The 20,756-nt window shown below is 55.5% G+C and overlaps 2 protein-coding genes across 5 annotated transcripts in view; one reads left to right on the forward strand and one right to left on the reverse strand.

Annotated features, from left to right (window-relative positions):
- PMM2 (phosphomannomutase 2) overlaps nucleotides 1-6,745 on the forward strand; it is a 33,480-nt gene extending 26,735 nt beyond the window's left edge. For 2 of the 4 annotated variants that reach the window (XM_023557386.2, XM_003417629.4), the window contains exon 8: nucleotides 1,307-6,745. In XM_023557386.2, coding sequence (XP_023413154.1) covers nucleotides 1,307-1,408 — 102 coding nt within the window. In that variant the 3' untranslated portion in view covers nucleotides 1,409-6,745. The remainder of the gene's footprint in view (nucleotides 1-1,306) is intronic. The other 2 variants (XR_010323625.1, XR_002787592.2) reach the window with 2 other exon arrangements.
- A 1,056-nt stretch (nucleotides 6,746-7,801) lies between these two features.
- On the reverse strand, nucleotides 7,802-20,327 carry CARHSP1 (calcium regulated heat stable protein 1). Its single transcript, XM_064295569.1, has 4 exons — nucleotides 20,213-20,327; nucleotides 11,473-11,637; nucleotides 10,568-10,690; nucleotides 7,802-8,215 (listed from the first exon to the last, which is right to left on the reverse strand). Exons 2-4 carry the CDS (start codon nucleotides 11,628-11,630, stop codon nucleotides 8,053-8,055), a joined length of 444 nt encoding a protein of 147 aa, XP_064151639.1. The 5' UTR covers nucleotides 11,631-11,637; nucleotides 20,213-20,327; the 3' UTR covers nucleotides 7,802-8,052.
- Nucleotides 20,328-20,756: the final 429 nt, after the last annotated feature.

Below are 20,756 nucleotides of genomic sequence, written 5' to 3' on the forward strand. Positions count from 1 at the left end.
ACTCGGCAACCCTGTGTGTGTCAGAGTAGAAGTGCTCTGTAGGGTTTTCAAGGCTGTGACCTTTCAGAAGCAGATCACCAGGCCTCTGGGTGGATTCGAACCAAGGCACTTTTTTTTTGGCTAGTAGTGGAGAGCTTAACCATCTGCACCATCCCGGACTCCATTATTTTCAGCGTATTATAGACATTGGTTTTTTCAAGGTTTTGAGTAGACCGTTTATCCCATTTTATAAGGAAAATATAGGAAATTCCATGGGAAGAAAAGCAGGGGCCTTCCTGAGGGTCCAGGTTCCCTGACGCCATATCAGTGGCCCAGATACGGTGCGGGGGTGGGGAGGCAAGAGCAACAGACACAGTCCCAAGACATGGGCCCTTGCCTCAGTTTCCTCGTCTGTCTCCTGGAGGTGAAATAACGTGTGGAAAAGCTTAGAAAGCCGTGGCAGTGCTGGTGCTAACTCACGGGTGGCTGTTCTTCCCTAGAGACCCTGCTGTAGGGGCCTTCCCTGGCCATCTCACCGGTGCCTCACTGCTAGTCCCTGGTAGAAGCAGGACCTGAACCAGGCTCCAGGGGCTAGCCACACCGGGCTGTTTAAATTTAAATGAATTAAAATCAAAAGCTGAGTTTCTCTATCTCACCAGCCACATTTCAGGTGCTCAGCCATCACCTGGAAACCCTGGTGGCGTAGTGGTTAAGAGCTCCAACTGCTAGCCAAAAGGTTGGCAGTTCAAATCCACCAGGTGCTCCTTAGAAACCCTATGGGGCAGTTCTGCTCTGTCCCATAGGTTGCTTTGAGTCAGAATTGACTGGACAGCAACGGGTTTGGTTTGTTTTTAGCCATCACCTGGGGCCAGGGCAATGCAGATGTAAAGCTCATCCATTGTCATAGGAAGTTCCGTCAGGCCAGCGCTGTCCTATCCTGTCAGTCCTACTGACGCTCCCTTGACTTGTTGGGAAGCCTGGGCACAATTAGAACAAACCAGTGGCCGTAAGAATCCTGTTGCCTGTTGTGCTTGCTCTTCTAGACGTCTGGCTGTCTTTATAGAAAGATCAGCCTTAGATCTTCACAAGAACCCTGTGATTCCTTTGATAGGCGTGATTAACGTGTTCCGAGCAAAACTGCAGTTGAAGAGAAGGTTATACAACCCTTTCTCAATCGTGACTGTGCTCACGTTGTTCCCTCCCCTGAAAACCAAGAAAGCTCACAGAAAAAGTATTTCTCACTGCCAGTAAGGTCTGAAGTTCCTCATTTCTTGGGTACCTCCCAGGTCAGGGTGAAGCTGCAGCTGTGTGTTTCCTGTCTTTGCAGGGCGGAAACGACCATGAGATCTTCGCAGACCCCAGGACCGTGGGCTACACGGTGACGGCGCCTGAGGACACACGCAGGATCTGCCAGGAGCTTTTCTGCTGATGACCCCTACCCCACATGGAGGGGAGGGCTGCTGGCTCACCCAGCCTGGAGGGCCAATTGGTGCCAGACCCGAGATCCCCCCTGCCATGCCACCTCGGTCTCTCCACGCTTTTGAAATCACATGTAGTATCTGGGTGGTGGTACAGCTCACTGGGGAGAGATCACACCCTACCTCCAGATACCCCGTTCCCTCCCCCACCAATGCCAGAAGGCAGTGGAGGGAGAACAGACCCGGCCAGACTGATGCAAGAGAATACCTCAGACAAAAGACTGTCTCCCAGCCCAGCCTGAACACCCGCTGTCACAGAAGTCCCTCCCTGTTCCTGGGTCCTGGGAACCATGACAGGTATCAGTGTTTGCATGGGTTCCCAAAGGAGGACTTGGTGGTGAGAGGAAAGACAGGACACTTGGGCCAGCTGGTTAAGAACCATTCCTGGGTGAAGCCCCCCAGCATTGGCTTGATGGAGGCCGAAGCTGAGGGGATTGTGTTTGTCAGCTGGGCGGTATTCTGTTAAATGATGGGGTGCCTCTTGTTTCGTTCCAGCCCTGTTTCCTGTTTATGAGACAGCCCTTGGCTTTGCCTCCTGGACAAGTGGCTGGCCAGGCGACAGCTGACCCACAGTGTCTGCCTCTCAGCCGGCCTGAAATGGCAGCTTAGCCCTGCCTATATTCTTTACACTGTGAATAGCTCTACTGGTTCTCTGAGAGTGCTGAGGTGGAAGGAAATAGCCAACAACTCCTGGTTGAGAATAGGGCTAGGGTTGGGTTGAGAATAGGCACTGGCCAAACAGGCCTTCTCCTGGGTGCCAGTTCTAACTCAGGATTTTGGACTTCTTCACCACCAAAAGCACTTTCTCCTCATTGGGCCTGGCTGGGCCTCCAGGCACTTTTTTTCTCTAATTATTCAGGGATAAGCAAAGGGCCTAGATAATTCACAGGAATAGGAGCTGCTTTGTTTTTCTGCAGAAGGGTTCATAAGCATTGCTGGTCACCCAGGCCCATCCAGCCTTTGGCTTAGAGGGGTGGGAACGTCCCACCGTCTCCTCCCACACTCAGCAAGTCTGTGAAACTGGGAGGGGGTTCGAGACCTCATCCAGAACACTGGAAAGGAACATGTTTGCAAGGAAACGGTTCACATGTCACCTTTCAGTGTTTGGGCACAGGCCCTCCACAGATGGGCACTGGGGCCAGGGCTCTGTGGCTTCTGGAGGAACTCAGGGCGTCCCCGCCTCCCCCAAGCCCCACCCAGGGCTTTTCACTACAGCCTGGTTCTCTCCAAACTGTCAGCCACATGGGCTGCTCTCTTGGCTCAGGGTCAAGAAGAAACGGTGGCTTCTGAACTCTGTCCCACTTGCCCCACCCCCTGCACCCCGTCAGACACAGGATTGCACTTTCTCGGTAATTCCTAAGATGTGTGTCCATGTTTGATTTTGCAAATGATACTGTAATGACCTTCCAAAATGAGAAGTAGCAAATTAAAGTGCTTTTATTGTTTTCACCAAAAGCCCCACAGATTCCCCATTTCTCCTTCTGATTGCTCTTTTCCTCAGGTGGTTGTCAAGTGAGTGGTGAAAGATCAGCTGTTGCATTCTGTCAGGTTCTGGGAGGAAATACCCCTGCCCCCGGTCCTGAGAGCCAGCCTGTGCTCTTAAGGCAGGATTCCCTGGTATGTGGCATTCCCTAAGCACGGCGGGGCCTCACTGTCCACCGGGCTGTGCATTCCTGACTGGCGCGGGCTCGCCCTCCCCTCACTGGGCAAGGACCCACGATGCCCTTGAAGTTTTCAAAGCAAGAAAAGCGAGTCTTACTCAGACTTGTCTTAGCCTCCTAATGACTGGAGTCGGGAGTCGCTGCCCTGCAAATGTCTCTCAGTCAGGGACCGAAGGCTGCCAGTATGCAGGCTTGGGCCGTCATCCCCCAGGCCCCACTCCTCTGCACCGTAAACCTTCCTCCTCCGCGCTTCTATTCATCTTGTCGTCGCACTGCACCCCAATCCAGCCTCCTAGGAGCTTGTTCCACCTCTTCTCTCATCAGGCATTCCATAACCCCTACCAAGGGTCTCCTCTAGCCAGGGCTGACTGCGCTGTGGAAATAGTCATTGCTAAATACTGGATGCTGAGACTTAACTCTGCCAGGCACTGTTCCCAGTGCCTTACCCCTGTCCCAGAGGCAGGCCTGCAGTGAAACAGGAAAAACAGGACAGCCAAGGCTGAAATCCATGTTCTGCTGCTGACCAGCTGTGTCTTAAGGCACTTCCTCTCAGTCTCAGTTTCCTTAATCTGTCAAGTGGGGTATAGGCGTTACCACATATGTAACTGAAATAAGGTAGGTAAAACACTTAAAACTGTGTGTTCGCTATTGCTAGCTCAAGTAACTCCCCAGGAGCCCTGTGAGGCAGGTACTAGTATCCCCACTTTACAAATGAAGACTCAGAAGTTGTTTGGTCAGACCCTTCCAGCCAGTAAATGGCAAAACCCAGGTAACCCGGCTCCACAGAATACTGCCTTAAAAAAAAAACAAAACTGCTGTGTAGTTGACTCCAACTCATGGTGACCTCGTGTGTCAAAGCAGAATTGTGCTCTGTAGGGTTTCCAGTGACAGGTTTTTTGGAAGTAGATCGCCAGGCCTTTCTTCTGAGGTGCCTCTGGTGGACTCAAATCTCTACCTTTCAGTTAGCAGCTGACTGCATGAACCCATTAACCATTTGCACCCCCCAGGAACTCCCAGTACTGCCTCGTCATGCCGTCATTGTCTACCTTAAGCCCCTAGAAATAAACCCTTCCCTCTGCCTTAAGTTCTCAGGATAAAGACCCCATCGCAGGAAATAATACAGTGGGTAAGTGCTGAGAGACCGTAGCCAGCCCAGGGCTGTTAAGAAAACCACCCTCACCCCAAGCACTACAGAAGCCGACTACATACTTGGCCCTGACTCAAGGGCACAAGAAAAGCAGCTGGTGAGTGGAGGGCCAGTAGGTGGCCCCAAGGGATATGGTGGGGGTGGGGGCTCATGATGGCCTGGACACTCAGGAAGGTCTCTCAGCTGCTGGGCGGGAAACAACTGGCTGGCAGGACCAGGAGAGGAACAAGTTGGGCAGATGCTGTAATCCAGGCGGGCAAGGTATGTAGGTGGCCTTGAATCATTTCCTTTTTCAGGCTGCTTCCTCCTTTTTCTGCCCCAAAGGAACTGTTCCTGGACCTCAAGGCCCAGGATGGGCAGGCTCTGCCCTAACACGGGCCCCTGGGCCCACTGCAGCCGCTTCCTTCCATCTCATCTATCCCCCTCCACGGTACCCCAAAGTCAGGCTGTACAGTTCCAGTCCATCTCCCACAGCACCCCAAAGTCAAGTTCTGCACCCCCTCACTGGTTTCCCTAACAGTCCTTTTGGCTCCACCTGCACGGTTTTTGCCAAATTCTATAACCTGTGATGTTTGCTCAGTGGTATAAGTTGGAACCCTTGTTTTGATTTAAATGCTTACTTCACCTCTTCCCTAAACAGGCTTTAGGGCCTGGCTGTAGTGTTTAACTCACACATGCTGAAAAGCACATTCTGGCAGTAAAAATGCCCGTCTCTGCACCACAGGAATCATTGTATGTACGTCCCTCGGGGAAGAGTGGAGGGCCTCATCAGCCTGACACAAGGTCCCTCCAGGGATGGCCCCTGTCCACACCCCTCCCCACCTCTGACCATTTGTCAGAAACGCCCTTGCTCCGTCTGGCAAACTCTGGTTTGGCTCCTAAGACCCGCTCAGCCACCTCTCCTGGAGGCCCTCCCTCCCTCCTGGTGGCTTTCTCTTAAGGCCTGTGGCACTTAGGGGAGGCATCCACTCTAATGCTCACTGCCCACCATGGGCCTGTGGGATCCTTGAAGGAGGCCTGGTGGTGCAGTGGTTAAGTGCTTTGGCTGCTAACTGAAGGGATAGGTGGTTCCTCGGGAGAAAGAAGTGGCAGTCTGCTTTCGTATAGATTACAGCCCTGAAAACCCTATGGGGCAGTTCTACCCTGTCCTATAGAGTCTCGAGTCAGAATCTACTCAATGGCAATGGGTTAATGGGTGGGATCCTTGTGGGTGGAGCCCACCTCCTCTTTTCTTCGTGCCTGGAGAGAGGCAAGCCTGCAGGCACCAAAGGTCTACTACTGTGCAAGGAAGGATGGATGGCCTCATGACAGCAAGTTCAAGTTCAGTCTGGCCCTGAAGCCCCTAGCCCTCTTACTACAGGTGTAGGGCAGAAATGAGGTTACGGTCTCACACGCATGATAAAATCTAACGTGCTTCAGACATTTACCCACAAGTGACCAAGTAAATGGCGTTTTTCTGTTGTCACAAAGCCACGTTCCAACAGCTACGCTTTGCCACCCTTGCAAATGATGACTGAGGAAAAAGGAATGGTCCTGTCTCCTTATTCACCCCAAAGCACAGGCCGCAAAGCAGGAAGGCAGAGACACCCTTGACTGCCTGCAGCTTAAAGGGAAGCTCTTGAGGAATCCAGCGCCACGTGAACAAACATCACGGAGCCCTGCACAGAATGGATTTTATTTTGAGAGAAAGGTGGCCGACAGGAGGAAAGGCCTAGACTTTCAAATTCCGTGCTCTGTTCCCAGCTGTCTCCAATAGCATCCGCCCCTCCCACAGAGCCACCACGAGTTTCCCCATCTGTGAATTGAGGCTGTGTACTCACTCAAGGAGGGGATCCCATCCAGCTCCAACACCCTGCAGTTCTGGAATACTCATCCGCAGACTGAAAAGGATGTGGCCATGTAGGCAGCACAGGGAAGCATGGAATCAGACCCGAGCGGAGAATCCCAGGGTCGCCTCTGAACAGGGAATCTGATTCCTAGCTCATGTTGGGCAGCACCTGGGTGAGTGCCTGCGTGTAGGGTCCCAGGGGCTGGACATTGTGGCAAAGCCCCAGACACCCGGGGGGAGAATGGGGCAAAGTCTATGGTTCAAAGAGGTCTTGGAAGAAGGGGCTCTGGAGAATGTGGTCCGTATCCAACAGACGGAGGCCTCTGGGGAGCTGGCGGGGGAACAACCCAAGGCTAGAAGAGAAAGGCAACCTTTGACCCAGCAGAAGGCAGGGATGGGAGAGAGAGGACCCTTCCAGGGGCATCAACAAGTTACCATGGAGTCAGTTCCGACTCAGGGTGACCCCACGTGTGTCAGAGTAGAACTGCGCTCCACAGTTTTCAAGGCTGTGACCTTTCGGAAACAGATTGCCAGGCCTTTCTGCTGAGGCACCCCTGGATGGGTTCAGACGGCCGACCTTTAGGTTAATGGCCGACCTTTAAGTTAATAGCCAGCCACTTAACCTTTTGAGCCACCCAGGGGCTCCTTCAAGTATCCTGAAGGGGGAGGGGAACAGATCAACTCCCGAGGACCGAACTGCAGTGGTGACAGTTTGTATCTTTGACTGCATACGCATAATCTACACGTTTATTGGCTCATTTTAAAACACCCCACCAGTCATCAGTAAGAGTTCCAGTCTTCTACCCCATTTCACACGGAGCTGTTCATAGGCTGAAAGAACGAACACGTCCACAGAGAGAAAGAGCCCAGACTGCGGCCCTCAGCACTTTCAGCCTCAAATAATCCTCTTCCACCCACAATGTGGCGGCGTCTGCCCCAAAGCCACTGTTCTCAAATGTCCCCTTCCCCAAAGTGGCAAATGGACCCTTGACCACACATAGGCCGTGCATTTCAAAACAGTACCCAGCTATTTCTACGTTCAAATCACAACTAAAGCCAAACCAAATCACGGCAAAGAAAACCCTCAGGATTTGTTTACTGAAAATATCTACAAAGGTTTGCAAACATAGCTGGACGGGCAGACGGGGGTGTGGGGGTGCAGCCTTAGTTATTAGAGAAAAATAAAACTCTAAACGTCACTTAACATAGGTCTGAAAGTACACAAAGGCATCCTTCCCCTTCAGCTTTTGACTTTACCAGGCTGTCAGGAAGCAAGCTGCCTGCTCGTTTCTGGATGGATCCAGAGAAAGGTCTGCTTTGAAACAGAGACCCCTCTCCTCACTCTACAGGCCCCTATCCCACCATCTCCTGCTGCCCACCCCTCCCTGTCACCTCCCCCATCCAGGCCTCAAAGAGCAGTTAGAATCCAGCCTCAGGCACCAACCACTGCAAAAAGGCACCAAAAGGTGAAGACTCCCCTCCCCACACCCTGGCCCCTTCCAGCGAGTTCCATTCAATCCAACTAAGCCGAGAAATTAGCCAAGACAGCTCCCTACAGGCCCAGAGAGAGACACAGAGGGGCATGTGGGTAGAAACTCATCTGAGAGGTCTGAGTCACCAACACCAGGGGAAGAGGGGCCTGGGGGCTAAGCCGGCTTCTCCAGGCTGCTGGGGAAGGACCCTCCACTAGGCCACCAGTGGGCGCCTCTCTTTTTTAAATGCCTTTAATGTTTTTCAGATGGTGAGAGGTTGTTGTGATGGTCAGAGGTTGTACTGGTGGCTGCGACCACCCCCATCCCTGGCCCCGGCCCCCACGCCCCTTCCACCAGAGATAACTTGAAAGGGACTGTGCCGCTCTGAGGCTGCATCTCGCTGTATGTACAACGCCATCTCCACTTGGTCTCCTCCTCCTCCCCAACAGTCTCCCGCAAGCCTGGGAGAACGGGTGCTCGGGGTCTCCTAGGAGCTGACGACATGCCCAGACCAGGTCTCGTGCTTGGTGCCCGGCGCCAGGTGGGTGATGACCACTTCCACAGCCTGCAGCTTCTCGTTCTTGGGCGGGATAGAGCACATCTTATAGGTGACCTCGTCGCCTTCCACTGGGACGTACTCTCCTTCCACGCTGTGGGGTGGGGAGACAGTGCTCGGTGCCCATCCCAGCCGGGAGGGCCCCCCAGGGCACCACACCCAGACGCCAGCCCCCTCCGGGTCTGACGCCACCAGGCCAGCCCCAGCAGGGCAGCCCCCATCTGACAGACCACCCGGCCCCCTTTTCCTAGGAATTGCTCCTTTTGCCCTTCTACCAGGGCGGGCCCCACTGTTCAGTGTCAGCTCTGTCGTGGGTGGATTTGTGTTCTCCAGAAAGATATGTTCAACTCCTCACCCCTAGTACCTATGCAAGTGACCTTGTTTGGAAATAGGGTCTTTGCAGATGTAATTAGTTAAGATGAGATTATACTGGAGTAGGATGGGCCCCGATCCCAGGTAACTGCTGTCCTTGTAAAAAGAGAAGATTCAGAAAGAGATACACAGGGGGAAGATGGCCGTGTGAAGACAGAGGCAGAGATGAGATGATGCTGCCACAAGCCAAAGGCTGCCAGGAACTGGAAGAAGCAAGGAAGGATCCATCCCATAGAGACTGGAGGGAACAGGGCCCTGCCGACACTTAATTTCAGGCTTCTAGCCTCCAGAACGGTGAGAAAATAAATTTGTTGCCAGAGGAAACAACACAAGCTCCCTCCCTGGGAATGTTGATGCTGGGACTGAAGAAAAGAGCTCCACCTGTCTTTGGGGACTCACCCCATGACATGTGTGTGGGGGGCCTGCAGGCTGGATGGAAGAGCAGAGAGCCAGTCTGCACGAGATAGGACAGGCAGTCACAGAAGAAGCAGAGTTGAGAGATGGCCAGGGCAAGGGTTTCCTACACTTAGGAGTCCCAGAAATCGAGCTGCGTCTCTGTCTTGAATTCCTGATACCCATTGAGCCTTCCAAAATGTCCCTTTTGTGCTGAAAGCTAGTTCCAGGTAGGGGTTCTCTCCCTCATGACCACCCCAGGAAGGTCCCTTACTTTCTTTGCGGCAGGAGTCTCCATCTCACCCATGATGATGAGATGGGGCCCTTGATGAGCGCCCAGGAGGAATTCCTTTCAGACCCCAAACATCAGGGCCAGCTAGCTCCCTGGGAAGTGGTTTGTTTTGATTGAGAATTTTATAGCTAATCGTGCTTCCCTCTTTGATTTGGCCACCAGGAAGCTCAGGAATAAATTGGCAGCCCACTTACGGCAGCAGAGCCCGGCATCCCACTATTTCCATCTTTCTTCTTTGTCCCCCGCCCCCATGTTTTCCTTCTAACTTATTTTTTTTCCTGCTGCACTGTGTATATCTTTGTAAGCCACTGCAAATCCTTTGTTGAAAGATACAATATGTAAACGAATTTACACATCCAGGCGTACATTCATACACACATAAAACGTGTCACTTCAGCATCTTTCTGGAGTCTGCACTATAGAGGTGGGCCTTACTTTAAGTGGACAGGAGATGTAAGACTGTTGGGGGGAAGGCAGGTGACACTCCTCTTACAGCAGACAATCTGCAACAGGGTCCTATTTTCAAAACTGTGGTTCCGTTCTTTGTCAAATGTACTGTGCGCAGTGGGACTTGGTCTGCTCTGGCCTCAAATGAAAGATACGGGGAGTGGAACTGGGATACACAGGCCAAAGACTAAGGGTCCTTGCAACTCGCAGGCCACCTGGAAGAGTGGAAGTGAGGTACATTTTCCTGCCCCGAGGGGGGACATGTGGGCCCAGGCGGCTATCCTAAAAGCCTTGCCCGGGACCCCAAAGGTTCCGAACACTCAGGAAGGAAGGACGTCAGTGAGCAAGTGCCAGGAGAAAGAGTTCGGCCCCAAACTTCCTTCCTAGAGCAGAGGGCCTGGCAACCCCCAGCCGCCCTCACCAAGCTGCTCCCTCCAGTGAGGCAGGACACCAACCCCCCAGGGCAGACACAACTTCCTCCACTCAGACACCCCTCCCCATCCACCAGATGTACACAGCCATTCAGGCCCACCCCAGTGGGTCTCTTGCTCTCTCTCTCACACACACACACGTCACACTCACACATGAACTCACATTCACATGCATGTACACACGTGCTCACAGACACACACACATTCACACATGCATACACACGTGCACAGATACACACAATCATTTGTGCACACACACAACACACCCAGTGACAACCCCATTAGGACTGTCACCACCAGCCTCACACACCAACACAACCACGTACAATCCCATTCCACCCCCATGGGACGTGCAGTCACACATAGGGACACGGTCAGAGAGCCAGTCAAATGCCAAGTTGCACACAGCTGGCAGGCATTACACCGTCATTCCCGGCACCCTGCCACACACTGCCCCACCCCCACGGAGCCAAGGCCACACACACACCACCCAGCCAGGCTGCTGACTCACTCTGAGATGTGCAGGAAGATGTCAGGGCCGCCGTCCGCTGGGGTGATGAAGCCATGGCCCTTGGATCGACAGAAGCATTTGCAGACTCCTTTGTAGACAGGGCCCTGGGAAGCCCGCACCGTCCTGACAGGGGAGAGGTGTGAGGGGCCCCGTGCCCCACACCAGCCCTCCAGGACAGTTGCGCACTCTCCTGGGGCAGCTGGTCCCAGTCCCCACCCACAGCTGTGCCAGGGGAGTCCTGGCCAGGGCTGTTGTGTACAGTTGTTCAGGTTGAACACTGCACAACTCTGGGAGCCACTCCCACAGACTACAGAGGCCCCAGCTCTGCAAGATTGACTCTTTGGATAACCTGGCAAGTTTCTGGGCCTCAGTTTCCCCATCTGGAAAGAGTGGGTTGGAATAAGACATCTCTGAGCATTCTTTGGGGGACTCATTACTAATCCCCCAAAAACCCATAAGTATCAATAATGGCAGCAGCCTTCACTCCCTGGGCTCCAGACCTGCGTGACACTTGACGACTCCATTTTAACCCCCATGGCTACCCGCCACTGTCCCCATTTTGCAGCTGAGGACGTCGAGGTCCTAAAGGGGAAGAAGCCTGTGGTGGGTAAAGCCTGGTCATTTTAAGAGCTCAGAGGTTTCCCAGCTGTTGTACCCGTCCCTCACCCCAGCTCAGGACAGATTCTAGGGGCCCTGGCCAGAGCCCTCTGGACTTCACAGGACACCTCCCCACTTTCTCTGGCCATCCACCCTCACCCTGCTTAAGGCTCCCCATTGGACAGATTGGGATATTGAGGCCCAGCACTGGCCACACACAGTGAATCTCAGCCTCAGGTAGGAGACACCTCTCAGGAAGCACCCCCCAGCACAAACAGGCCCCCCTCCTGGTCCAGCCTGAGACTCACGCAGAGAAGGTCCTTGTCCGGCGAGTGGGCAGAGGGCTGGGGACCACATTGCCACGAAGAGGGGATGGCGAGCGCTCCCGGCCCCGCGGGGTGTCCAGTAGCCCAACCGAAGCCTGGTGGGTGGGGGGCTGCGGTGGTGGGGGAGGCTCAGATGACATGGCTGACCTGGAGAGAGACATGGGGCTCTCAGGGGCTCAGGCCATGTCAGAGCCCGCCATCTGAGACCCATGCTTCTCGCTATGGCCTGCAAGCCCGGCTCATGGCTGGGGCACCTGCTCCAGAGTCTTGCCCTGCGTGTCCAGGCTGGGTCTGTGAAGCCATGGGCACCCCCATATCGGAGCTCCACACGAGAATGCAAGGGCTACCCCACAACGCGGCCATGGCCACCCAGAGGACAAGGATGGCATTTGTCCGTTCTGCGTCCCTAGTGATCAACACAGAACCTGGCACCCTCGGGCACTTAATCAATACTTGTGGGAGGGAGGGAGGAAGGGGAGGGTGAAAGGAAAGAAGGAAAGTGAGAAGGGGGAAGGAAGGAAGGAGAGAAGAGGAAGGATAGAACAAAGGAGGAAGGAAAGAATGAAAGGGAAGGAGAGAAGAAAAGGGGAAGAAATAGGGAAGGAAGGAAGGGAAGGAGAGAAGAGGAAGGAAGGGAGGAAGGATAGAACAAAGGAAGAAAGGAAGGAGGAAGGAAAGAATGAGGGATGCAGGGAGGGGAGGGAGGAAGGAAGGAGGGAGGGAAGGAGAGAGGGAGGGAAGGAAGGAAGGAAGAAGAGGAGGAAGGCGGGGATTGGAAGGAGGGCAGGCAGAAAGCCCTCAGCCAGTGGGACTCCAGTCCCTAAACATTTCCTGACCCTGTTATGTGCCAGACACCACGGGGAGGGGGCATGAGAGGGACCAGTACACAGTGTCCGCTTCTGGGAAGGCCTGGGACACATTCCAAAGAGATGTTCAACCCCACGATCTGGGTCCCTGAGAAGTGTACCAGCTAGGTCCAGGGCGGGGGGCCTGGCAGGCCACAGCGAGCTTGAGGGGCCAGGAGGGGAGGGGACATCTCAAAGGGGCCGAAACCAGGTGCTCAGGGCATTTTCACCTAGCCTCGGGCCACTGCTTTAAAATCACATTCCCTCCATGACCCTCAGGTGGCTCGGGCTGGAGGGGAGGGTTCCTTAGCTGCTGCCTGGCTTTCAGCAGTGGTGCCAAGAACAGAAAGTGGCCGCAGTGCCCAATGGACACTGAGTGAATGAACGTGAATCACAAGGCTTTGGCTCAGGGTCATGTGGCACCAGCGCAGGCGTCAAGGCATTAGGGAAGTCCTGGCCCCTCTCTGGGCTCAGCGTCCCTGTCCATAAAGTGCAGCAGCTGCATGGGTGGCATGCGGCATCTGCCCAGGGCTGACAGTGGGGACTCATCCCTGTCCAGAACAGAGGAGGAGCCTGAACTGAGTTCACTCAAGGTCACACCTAGGCCAGACCTAACACAAGGCAGCCTGAGGCCACTTCACTCACTCTGCCCACAGAAGGTTTTCAAATGTAAAACGTGAGCTACGGGGCATTAGCCTCAAACTCTGGATTTCCCGATACTCCTAAAAAAAACTGGAAGCTCTGACAACACTGAACCCCCAGTTTGCTAACCCCCCGCCATCTCTCCCACTGACAGTAACCACATGGCCCCCAGGGCACTTGAGTTTTCCACCTCCATCACCCTTCTCTGCTCCCAACCCAAACCCTCGGAGCCAGGCCTGAGTCCTCAGGGAAAGGGCCCCCACAAAAGGCAAACCCATCCCTCCACATTCTTCCACACTCCCCTGTCAGGCCTCGGCTCTGTCCGCCTGGGAAGGGAGGCAGCCCGCTGGCCTTCCGGAGGAAGTGACATAGCTACCTCCTGACCCCTTCTCTCAGCTGCGGCCAGGGAGGACCCCGAGTCCGGGGAGGCCCCACCTCATAAAGGCCCCGGCTGCCCAGCTGGCAGTCAGGACTTCAGCATGACCCACCAGCTCAGGTCATAGAGTCCTGGAATGTTCCAAGGCCTGGAGTTCTGGGCAGGGGGATGGCCCAGGGAGCAGAGGGCCCCACCCAGGCCTCCTAGCACAGCCAGTGGGACAGGACAGCAGTGGCTTCGTGACACCAGGGAGAGGCAGAAAACTGCCCTCGCCTCTTCTTTCCAAAGTCTTCCTCCTGCTTTTCCTCTAGGGTCAGGCACATCGAACTTCAAATTGCGCAATTTGCCAGCTGTGTGATCTTGGGCAGGTTACTTAACCTCTCTGGGCCTTGGTTTCCTCATCTGGAAAATGGGGATTGTGATAGTCCTTACCTCATACCACTGTCATGAAGTTGGGATGAAATAACACATGCTAGGCACTTGGCACACCACCTGCCCTGAACATCACCCTATAATTGTCAGCTATTATTGTTATTATAATCATCAGCATAGAGTCACTCAACAAATATGTACCCGTGGCAGGCTCTGTTCACAGCACTTCACACACAGGGCTGAAATTGGAGCCAGAAAATAAACAGGTAAATAAACATATACACAAGACCATTACAGATTGCCAAAAGAGCTGTTAAGAAATAAAATGGAATAAGAAGTAACAGGGTAGGGCGCTACTTGAATGAAGGTAGGAGGTGGGATCTGAACAGAGAGGAGTCACGCATTTGAGAAACGGGGGAGGCTCTTGCAGGCAGGTGAGCAGCCTGTGCAAAGATCCAGAGGTTGACAAGGGCCAGGGCATGGCTAGGTGCCAGCAAGGAGACTGTGGTGCGCCCAGGAGACGCAGGCGATGAGGCAGGAGGTGAGGCGGAAAGGAGGCAGGCCAGCTCAGGAACTATGCGTCTTATCTCCATCACCATCAGGAGCAATGTACGGCTTCCATTCTTCACACCCACCTGCCCATCTGTCCGTCTGTCCCCAGGCCCCTTCCTGTGCCCACCTCCCCCTGGGTTAATAAAGCAGGCCTGAATTGGGGGCCCCTTTTCTTTCTCCATTCCCACTCCTTCACCCCCCAAATGCACCCAGTCTCTCAGTGGTGCCTGTGGAAGCCATGGCTGGAGGGGTAAGCAAGGTAAGACAAGCACGGGGTCCCTTAAGTCCCCAAGGCTCAGCACAGGGGCTGACACGGAGCAGGGTCTCAGGGAATGGCCCCAAAATTAGTTCTTAACCAGCATTAGAACTGGCCGGCATTTACTGAGCACCTGGTATGTGCTAAGCACCTTGCATAGACACATCCATCACAGACACACGTGTGCAAACACATGTGCACATGCATCCACACACACTATGTAAACACGTATGCAGATAGACACACACGTGCACACATGTAAACCGTTAAATGCACATATGCATACGTGTACACAAGTCATCAGACTGTATGTATACATGTGTGCAGTCAGACACCCATGTGCACAGTCCAGCCCTAACATGCATGCTCACTCAACAGTGAAAGAAACTGAGGCACAGAGAGTACAAATGACTGGGGGATGGGGGGTGCTTAACAATCACCCCACCAGCCTCTCATGGCCTGTCTGGGCTCAGAAAGGGGCTGGGGTGGCCACAGCAGGCCTGGCCAAGAGCCACCACCCCGCAGCGGGCCTGCCAGGAAGAGGGGCAGGGCTAAGTCAAAGTCCAGCTTCAAAAGCAACAGTCACCCAGGAGCCAGCTCTGGGCCCTGCTGCTGTCCCCTGGACACATGAGTGGGGGAGGGTGTGCAGCAGCCCCAACCCTACCCTCTAGCATGGTCCAGGCAGCTGGCAACTGCTATCCTAGCGATACCAGGCCTGGCCTTGGAGTGTCCCCTGGGCGAGGCAGGACGACCTTCTGTGCCCACCTGTGCACCCATCGACTCCCCTCAGGAGGGTGGGGGCTCGGACCACAGAAGGCTCTAGGCCAGACCCTACGGGCCTCTGGCCACAGCCAACTCAGAGCCAAGCCCAAGCCCACAGCAGGTCATGGGTGCTGTACAGGGTCTGCACTTGTGTTCATCCATGGTTGTTCATAGGAGTTCTGTGTACATGCATGTCTGTGTATGTGCATGTAGGTTTGTATCTGTGCACATGTATGTTTGCATACACAGCTCTCTCAAGCTGTCCACGCATCTGAATCTACAGGCACACATGTGTGTCCACATACAGGCTCGCCCTGTGGATCAGGTAGGGCCGCGCCTCCGAGCACGCACTCCCTGCACTGGCACCAGAGGCCCGAGAATGGTGCGCTGGACATCTGCCTCCTATTCAAGGAGCACGTATGGAGCCTCTGATTTTGTACAGGATACGACGGAGACCAAGATAGCGACCTTCCTGCCCTGGAGAAGCCTCTGTTCACTGGGGATGGTGGGCAGGAGGAGCAGACTCCCACCACAATAACAGCAGTGTAGATCGCCATGGGACCAGGCAGTGTTCTGAGCACTTTACACAGATCACCTCCTGTCAGCCCCATTTTACTGAGCGGGAAACTGAGACGTGTCAAGTAACTTGCCCAGGCTCACAGCTAATAAATCAATGTGAAAAGCATAGTATGTCAGAGAGTGGAAAATGAGAGGTGGAAAAAGAAAGCAGGGGAGGGGGAGTGTCAGGTGAGGGGCTGCATTTTTAAAGCAGATGGTCTGCTGGAGAAGGTGAGCAGCTCGCTATGCGCCCCCCAACCCATCTGATCAGTGCCCTGCCAGGGGCAGGGGCCCAGATGGGGGGGAATCCAGAAAGCCACTCACACCCCACTGCCCCCAGGGAGGTGTGCCAGCAGGGCCCTGCCTCCATCCTGGGAAAGGGCAAGAGAAGGGGGCCTCAGGCCAAAATAGCCTGGGAATTTTCCACAGGCCACGCAGCAGGTCCTCCTGGAAGGATCCGGTTGTTCACGTCGGGCACCAGGTTTTGGCCTTCTGGACCTTTCCTCAGCCCACCCCTGTTATGGGGTGCTCAGAACTCAATCCTGCAGGGCCTCATTATCTACCCTCCTAGCGCCCCTTCCCCCACCTCCCTGCTGGCCCTTTCTGCCCACCCTATCAAGGATGAAGCTCTTTGGAGCCAGGAGCCAGGCACAGGGAGCCTTGGCAGTGCCATCAGCCATTTACACCTTAGTGAGAGAGAGTTTGCAGTTCACTCCCCAAAGCTCCACCCATGGTAGCTTCAGACCCTTCCTTGAGGGCAGGGAGATGGGATGCAGGGGAGCGAGAGCTAGGTTTGAGTCAGAGGCTTCATTCTCAGCATGGCCACAACCCCACAAGCCTGCTCTGCAAAATGGGGTGTCTTGAGCTTTCTATGAGCTTCTGGTTGGAGGAGGCCAGGGTTGGGCACAGTGGTGGGACCTCTCCCACCCCCACCTCCCAGCCCCAGGGCCAGGCCCCTGCAAGCAGCTAGGGATGGGTGCTAGCCCAACCAAGGCAGGGTCGGGGGAGCAGTGAGGGGTGTCCACTGCCTACCAACTTCTATGTGAGGCCCTGTCCTGGGCGTTACATACCTTAATTCATGAATCTTCACACCAACCCAAAGGGGAGGTACTTTTATATCCCCACTTTACAGAGGAGGTAACTAAGGCACAGACAGGTTCAAGCCAACACTCCTCACCCTTTAATGTGCCCAGAATCTCTGGGGATGATGTTCAAGTGCAGACTCTGATTCAGTAAGTCTGGGGCAGGGCCTGTGACTGCATTTCTAATAAGCTCCCAGCGCTGCTGGCCCAGAGACCACACTTGGAATAGCACAGGTTAACTGACTGGCCCACATCACAGTCAGGGGTGGCAAAGCCAGGGACTGGAACCCAGTGTAAGAGGGTGGAAAGGAAATGGAGGGGGAGGGGCTCTGGGTGACTCACAGGTTACCCTAGTGGACACAGGTCCTCCTCTATAAACTGAGGCAAAGGTGCTACACACATCCTCCAGCCCAGCTGAGCCTCAGCTGGGTAGAAGCACCAGAACTTGGGCTGAGGGGCGGGGCGGGTCAGCTGGGCCAGGACAGGGGGTACCCTGGAAGCCAGAGAGGCCCAGCATGAGCCAGAGGCTGATGGAAAGTCGACCACATGCCCCTCCATTGTTCCGGGGAGAGAGCAAGGTTGATGGGGCAGGGTAGGGGGAAGGGAGGAGTGGAGAGAGAAGGAGGGCAGGGGCAGGGAGGGGAGAGGGTGGCCTGGCGGGAGCACCCCCCGCCCCACCAGCTTGGACTCAAGCCCCATCAACAGCACACAGTGCAAAGAGAAGGGCAAAACAACCCAACAGAGGCAGTACGCCTGCGACTAGGCCCAGGGTGGAGAAGTCACGACCTGAAGCCCCCTCCCAGGCCAAGCCCAGCAGGTAGTAGCTCCCGTCCCCTGGGGCCTGGCAGTGCTGGGAAGGGGCCGGAAACCCAAGGGCCAGCATTCTGGGAACTGGCAGAACCCCTCCAACACTGCCACCTGAACCCCCATTAGCAACCGCGCATGGCCCCGCCCAGCAGAGAGATGGTCAGCTCACCGCCCGGACCCCCCTCACCTTCAGGGACCCTGGGCCAGCCCCTGCTCTCAGCCTGGGCATCCCTCATAAGGGGGAGCCTAAATCCCTGTTAACTAAAACACTACTCTGACACCCCTTACCCTCCCCATTAAATCACTCATGTACTTGGTCCTTCTCTCAATTTTTCGTGGGCTTTGCCATGAGGCCCAAGTTTCAGCCCTGAATCTGCCCTTCACCCCCTCTATGACCCCTGTCCAGTGACCTCACCTCTCCGTGCCTCAGTTTCCTCACTTGTCAAGTGGGACCGAGTAACACCGCAGGCTTCCCGGGGCGGCTACCATGGCAGCGAACAGTGTGCTGGGTTAATGATATTACACCGCCCATGTGGAGCCGTCAGGCTGGGGTGATCTGGAATAATCCTTTCCTCCCACGCCTGCCCCTGCCGATGGGCCAAGAATCAAAGGCTCTGGCGCTGCCGCTCAGCCTGATGCTGGTTGTAAGACAAAGAAAGATGTTTCCCTCCCAGCAGAACCCGCCCTCAACTCCACCCCAGGACCCCAAGGCTAGTGGATGAGCCTAGGTCAGACCATGACCGCCCTACTACTCCGACCCCACTGCTCCGTGCACTGGAGGGGCTCCTGGGCCAGTGGGAGGCTGGGGGTGAGGGTAAAGGGAGACAGGCCAGCTTTGAGAACCCACTGTCCTGAGGCTGCCCCTGAGTGCAAAGGGAGGTGGCAGGGGGATGTCCCAAGAATGCCCCCACTCGGCCTGCAGAGCCAGGTCAGCTACCTCTGGAAGAGGAGATGCTGAATTGAGTCTTAAAAGATGTCTTCAAGGGTGGGGGAGGTCATTCCTGGCAGAGCAACAGCTGGGGCAAAGCCCCAGAGAAAGAAAGGAAGGGAGGGCTGGAGGCAGAACGCCGGAGAGAGTTGCCAGGGCCATAACAGAAAGCCCTGTTGAAAAGTTTGGGACTTAGGTGACAGTGGGGACAGGAGCAGATGGTTTTAAATGGGTGGGGGGGGAGGTGATGCTAATCGGGTTTTTACTAGTTTTCTCTGGCTTCGGAATGAAGACAGGATTGGAGGGTTGAGACTGGCTGCAAAGAGCAATTAAAAAGTATAATAGCTAACATTTCTCCAGGCATTGGGCTAGCCATCTCCTCTCATCCTCACACAACTCTTTAATAGGAAATATTATATCCCAAAGGTATAGTTGTTGTCAGGTGCCCTCAAGTCAATATCGAAGTCGATTTCAACTCATAGTGATCCCATGTGACAGAGTACAACTGCCCCCATAGGGTTTTCTAGGCTGTAATTTGTAAGTGAACTGATCGCCAGGTCTTTCTCCCGCAGAACTGCTGAGTGGGTTCGAACTGCCAACCCTTAGGTTAGCAGCCGAGAGCTTAACCCTTACGCCGCCAGGGCTCCTTATCCCAAATGTACGATTGGGGAAACAGGCTGCCGGAGGCCTCCTATTGGGTAATGAGCCACCCACAAGTATGACAACGGAGGCCCTGCCTGGGAGAGCTGATCTTCGCCCCCTCTCCAACAAAAGGCATATCCACTCCGACCCCAGAAAAGCTGTGGGGCCAGAGGCTTCCTTTTGAAAAATCATAGAAGAACGCGGCATTTCCGGCCCGCAAACCTTGGCGGCCAGCGGCGGAAGGAGCTCGTGGGCACGGGTGAAGTTTCCCTCCACTGCCTCGGGGCCCCCCATTTGGGCGCAAACACGGAGAGCGCGCCCAGCGGCTCCTCCTCCCCTAGATGCGGCCAATCGAGCGGCGCCAGGACTTTACCCGCCCACCCTTCCTCCCGCCAGGCCTGGCCACAGTCCCACCCCGGAGCCCACAGCTGGCGCGGCCCGGACAGGGGGGCGGCGTTGGCTCCATCCCGCATCCGGCGCCCCCCGCGACTCGCCCCACCGCACCGCAAGTCACCCCACGCTTGTCCAAACTGCAGAGGAAAGCGGTGGCCCCGGGGCCAGGGAGAGGAGGGCTTTCCCTCCACTCAGAAAACAGGTGGCCAGGCGGGAAGTGCTGCCGGACGTCCGCCTCGAGTCCCTCCTGCTGCTGCCACACCCACCCTTCCCCTGGGGATGAGTAACCAGCTCTTCCCAACAGGCCCCGGCGGTCGGGGCACTTCCGAGGGGCCTAGAGCTACCCGGCCCGGAGCCCCCTGCCGGCCAGCTAGAGGCCCCTGCACTAGGGGGCTGAATGGGTACCGCGGCGGCAGAAGCGGCAGATGCCCCGTCCCGGCGGCTCCAGGGGCCTTGGGGCAAGGGCACCCCACCACGCCCTTCCTGGGCCCCCCAAAAGCTACCTACCTGGCGATCCGCTCCGCCAGCTGCCTGGCTCTGACTGCGAGAGTTGAGCTGGGGAGGAGGCATGGCCCGGGGGTGGGCTCGCTGCTGCCCCGGCCCCGCCCCTGGAGCTCCCGGGCCAATGGAGTCGGCTGCTGGAGCCTGGGGCTGCCGGAGCGCCGCGGGCTCACCGCGGCCCCGCCCTTGGACCCGCCCCCGAGAGCTCCTCCGCCAATAAGGGCCGCGGCCGGAGCCCGGGAAGGCAAGGGCGGGGCGGCGCAGAGCAGTCCGGACGTTACCTTTGTGTGGGCTCCCGGGACTGGCGGGAGGCGAGGCGCGGCGCAGGGCTAGGGGACTGGGGCGCTGGCCCCTGAAAAGTTGAAGAATGACCAAAAAGAATGAAGAGAGGGGCCGAGGGAAAACAAACAAGCAAAGACCTAGAAGATGGAAAAGAACGGGGTGAAAAGGAAAACAAAATAAATGCAAAGAAAGGAAAAAAGAGGAAAAAGCTTTCAGTTTTTTTTTAAATTTCCGTTTCCTCCTTGAGGTCTCTGTCCTTGGAAGTTAA

Source organism: Loxodonta africana, chromosome 12 (genome assembly GCF_030014295.1).
Source record: "Loxodonta africana isolate mLoxAfr1 chromosome 12, mLoxAfr1.hap2, whole genome shotgun sequence".
NCBI classification, from domain to species: Eukaryota; Metazoa; Chordata; class Mammalia; order Proboscidea; family Elephantidae; genus Loxodonta; species Loxodonta africana.

Coding starts and splice junctions, on each gene's coding strand:
- CARHSP1 (XM_064295569.1), bottom strand. CDS start 11,630: ATGTCATCTGAGCCTCCCCCACCACCGCAGCCCCCCACCCACCAGGCT. Junction 10,691..11,472: donor CGGACAAGGACCTTCTCTGC/GTGAGTCTCAGG, acceptor CTCCCCTGTCAG/GACGGTGCGGGCTTCCCAGG. Junction 8,216..10,567: donor ATCTTCCTGCACATCTCAGA/GTGAGTCAGCAG, acceptor CCCACCCCACAG/CGTGGAAGGAGAGTACGTCC.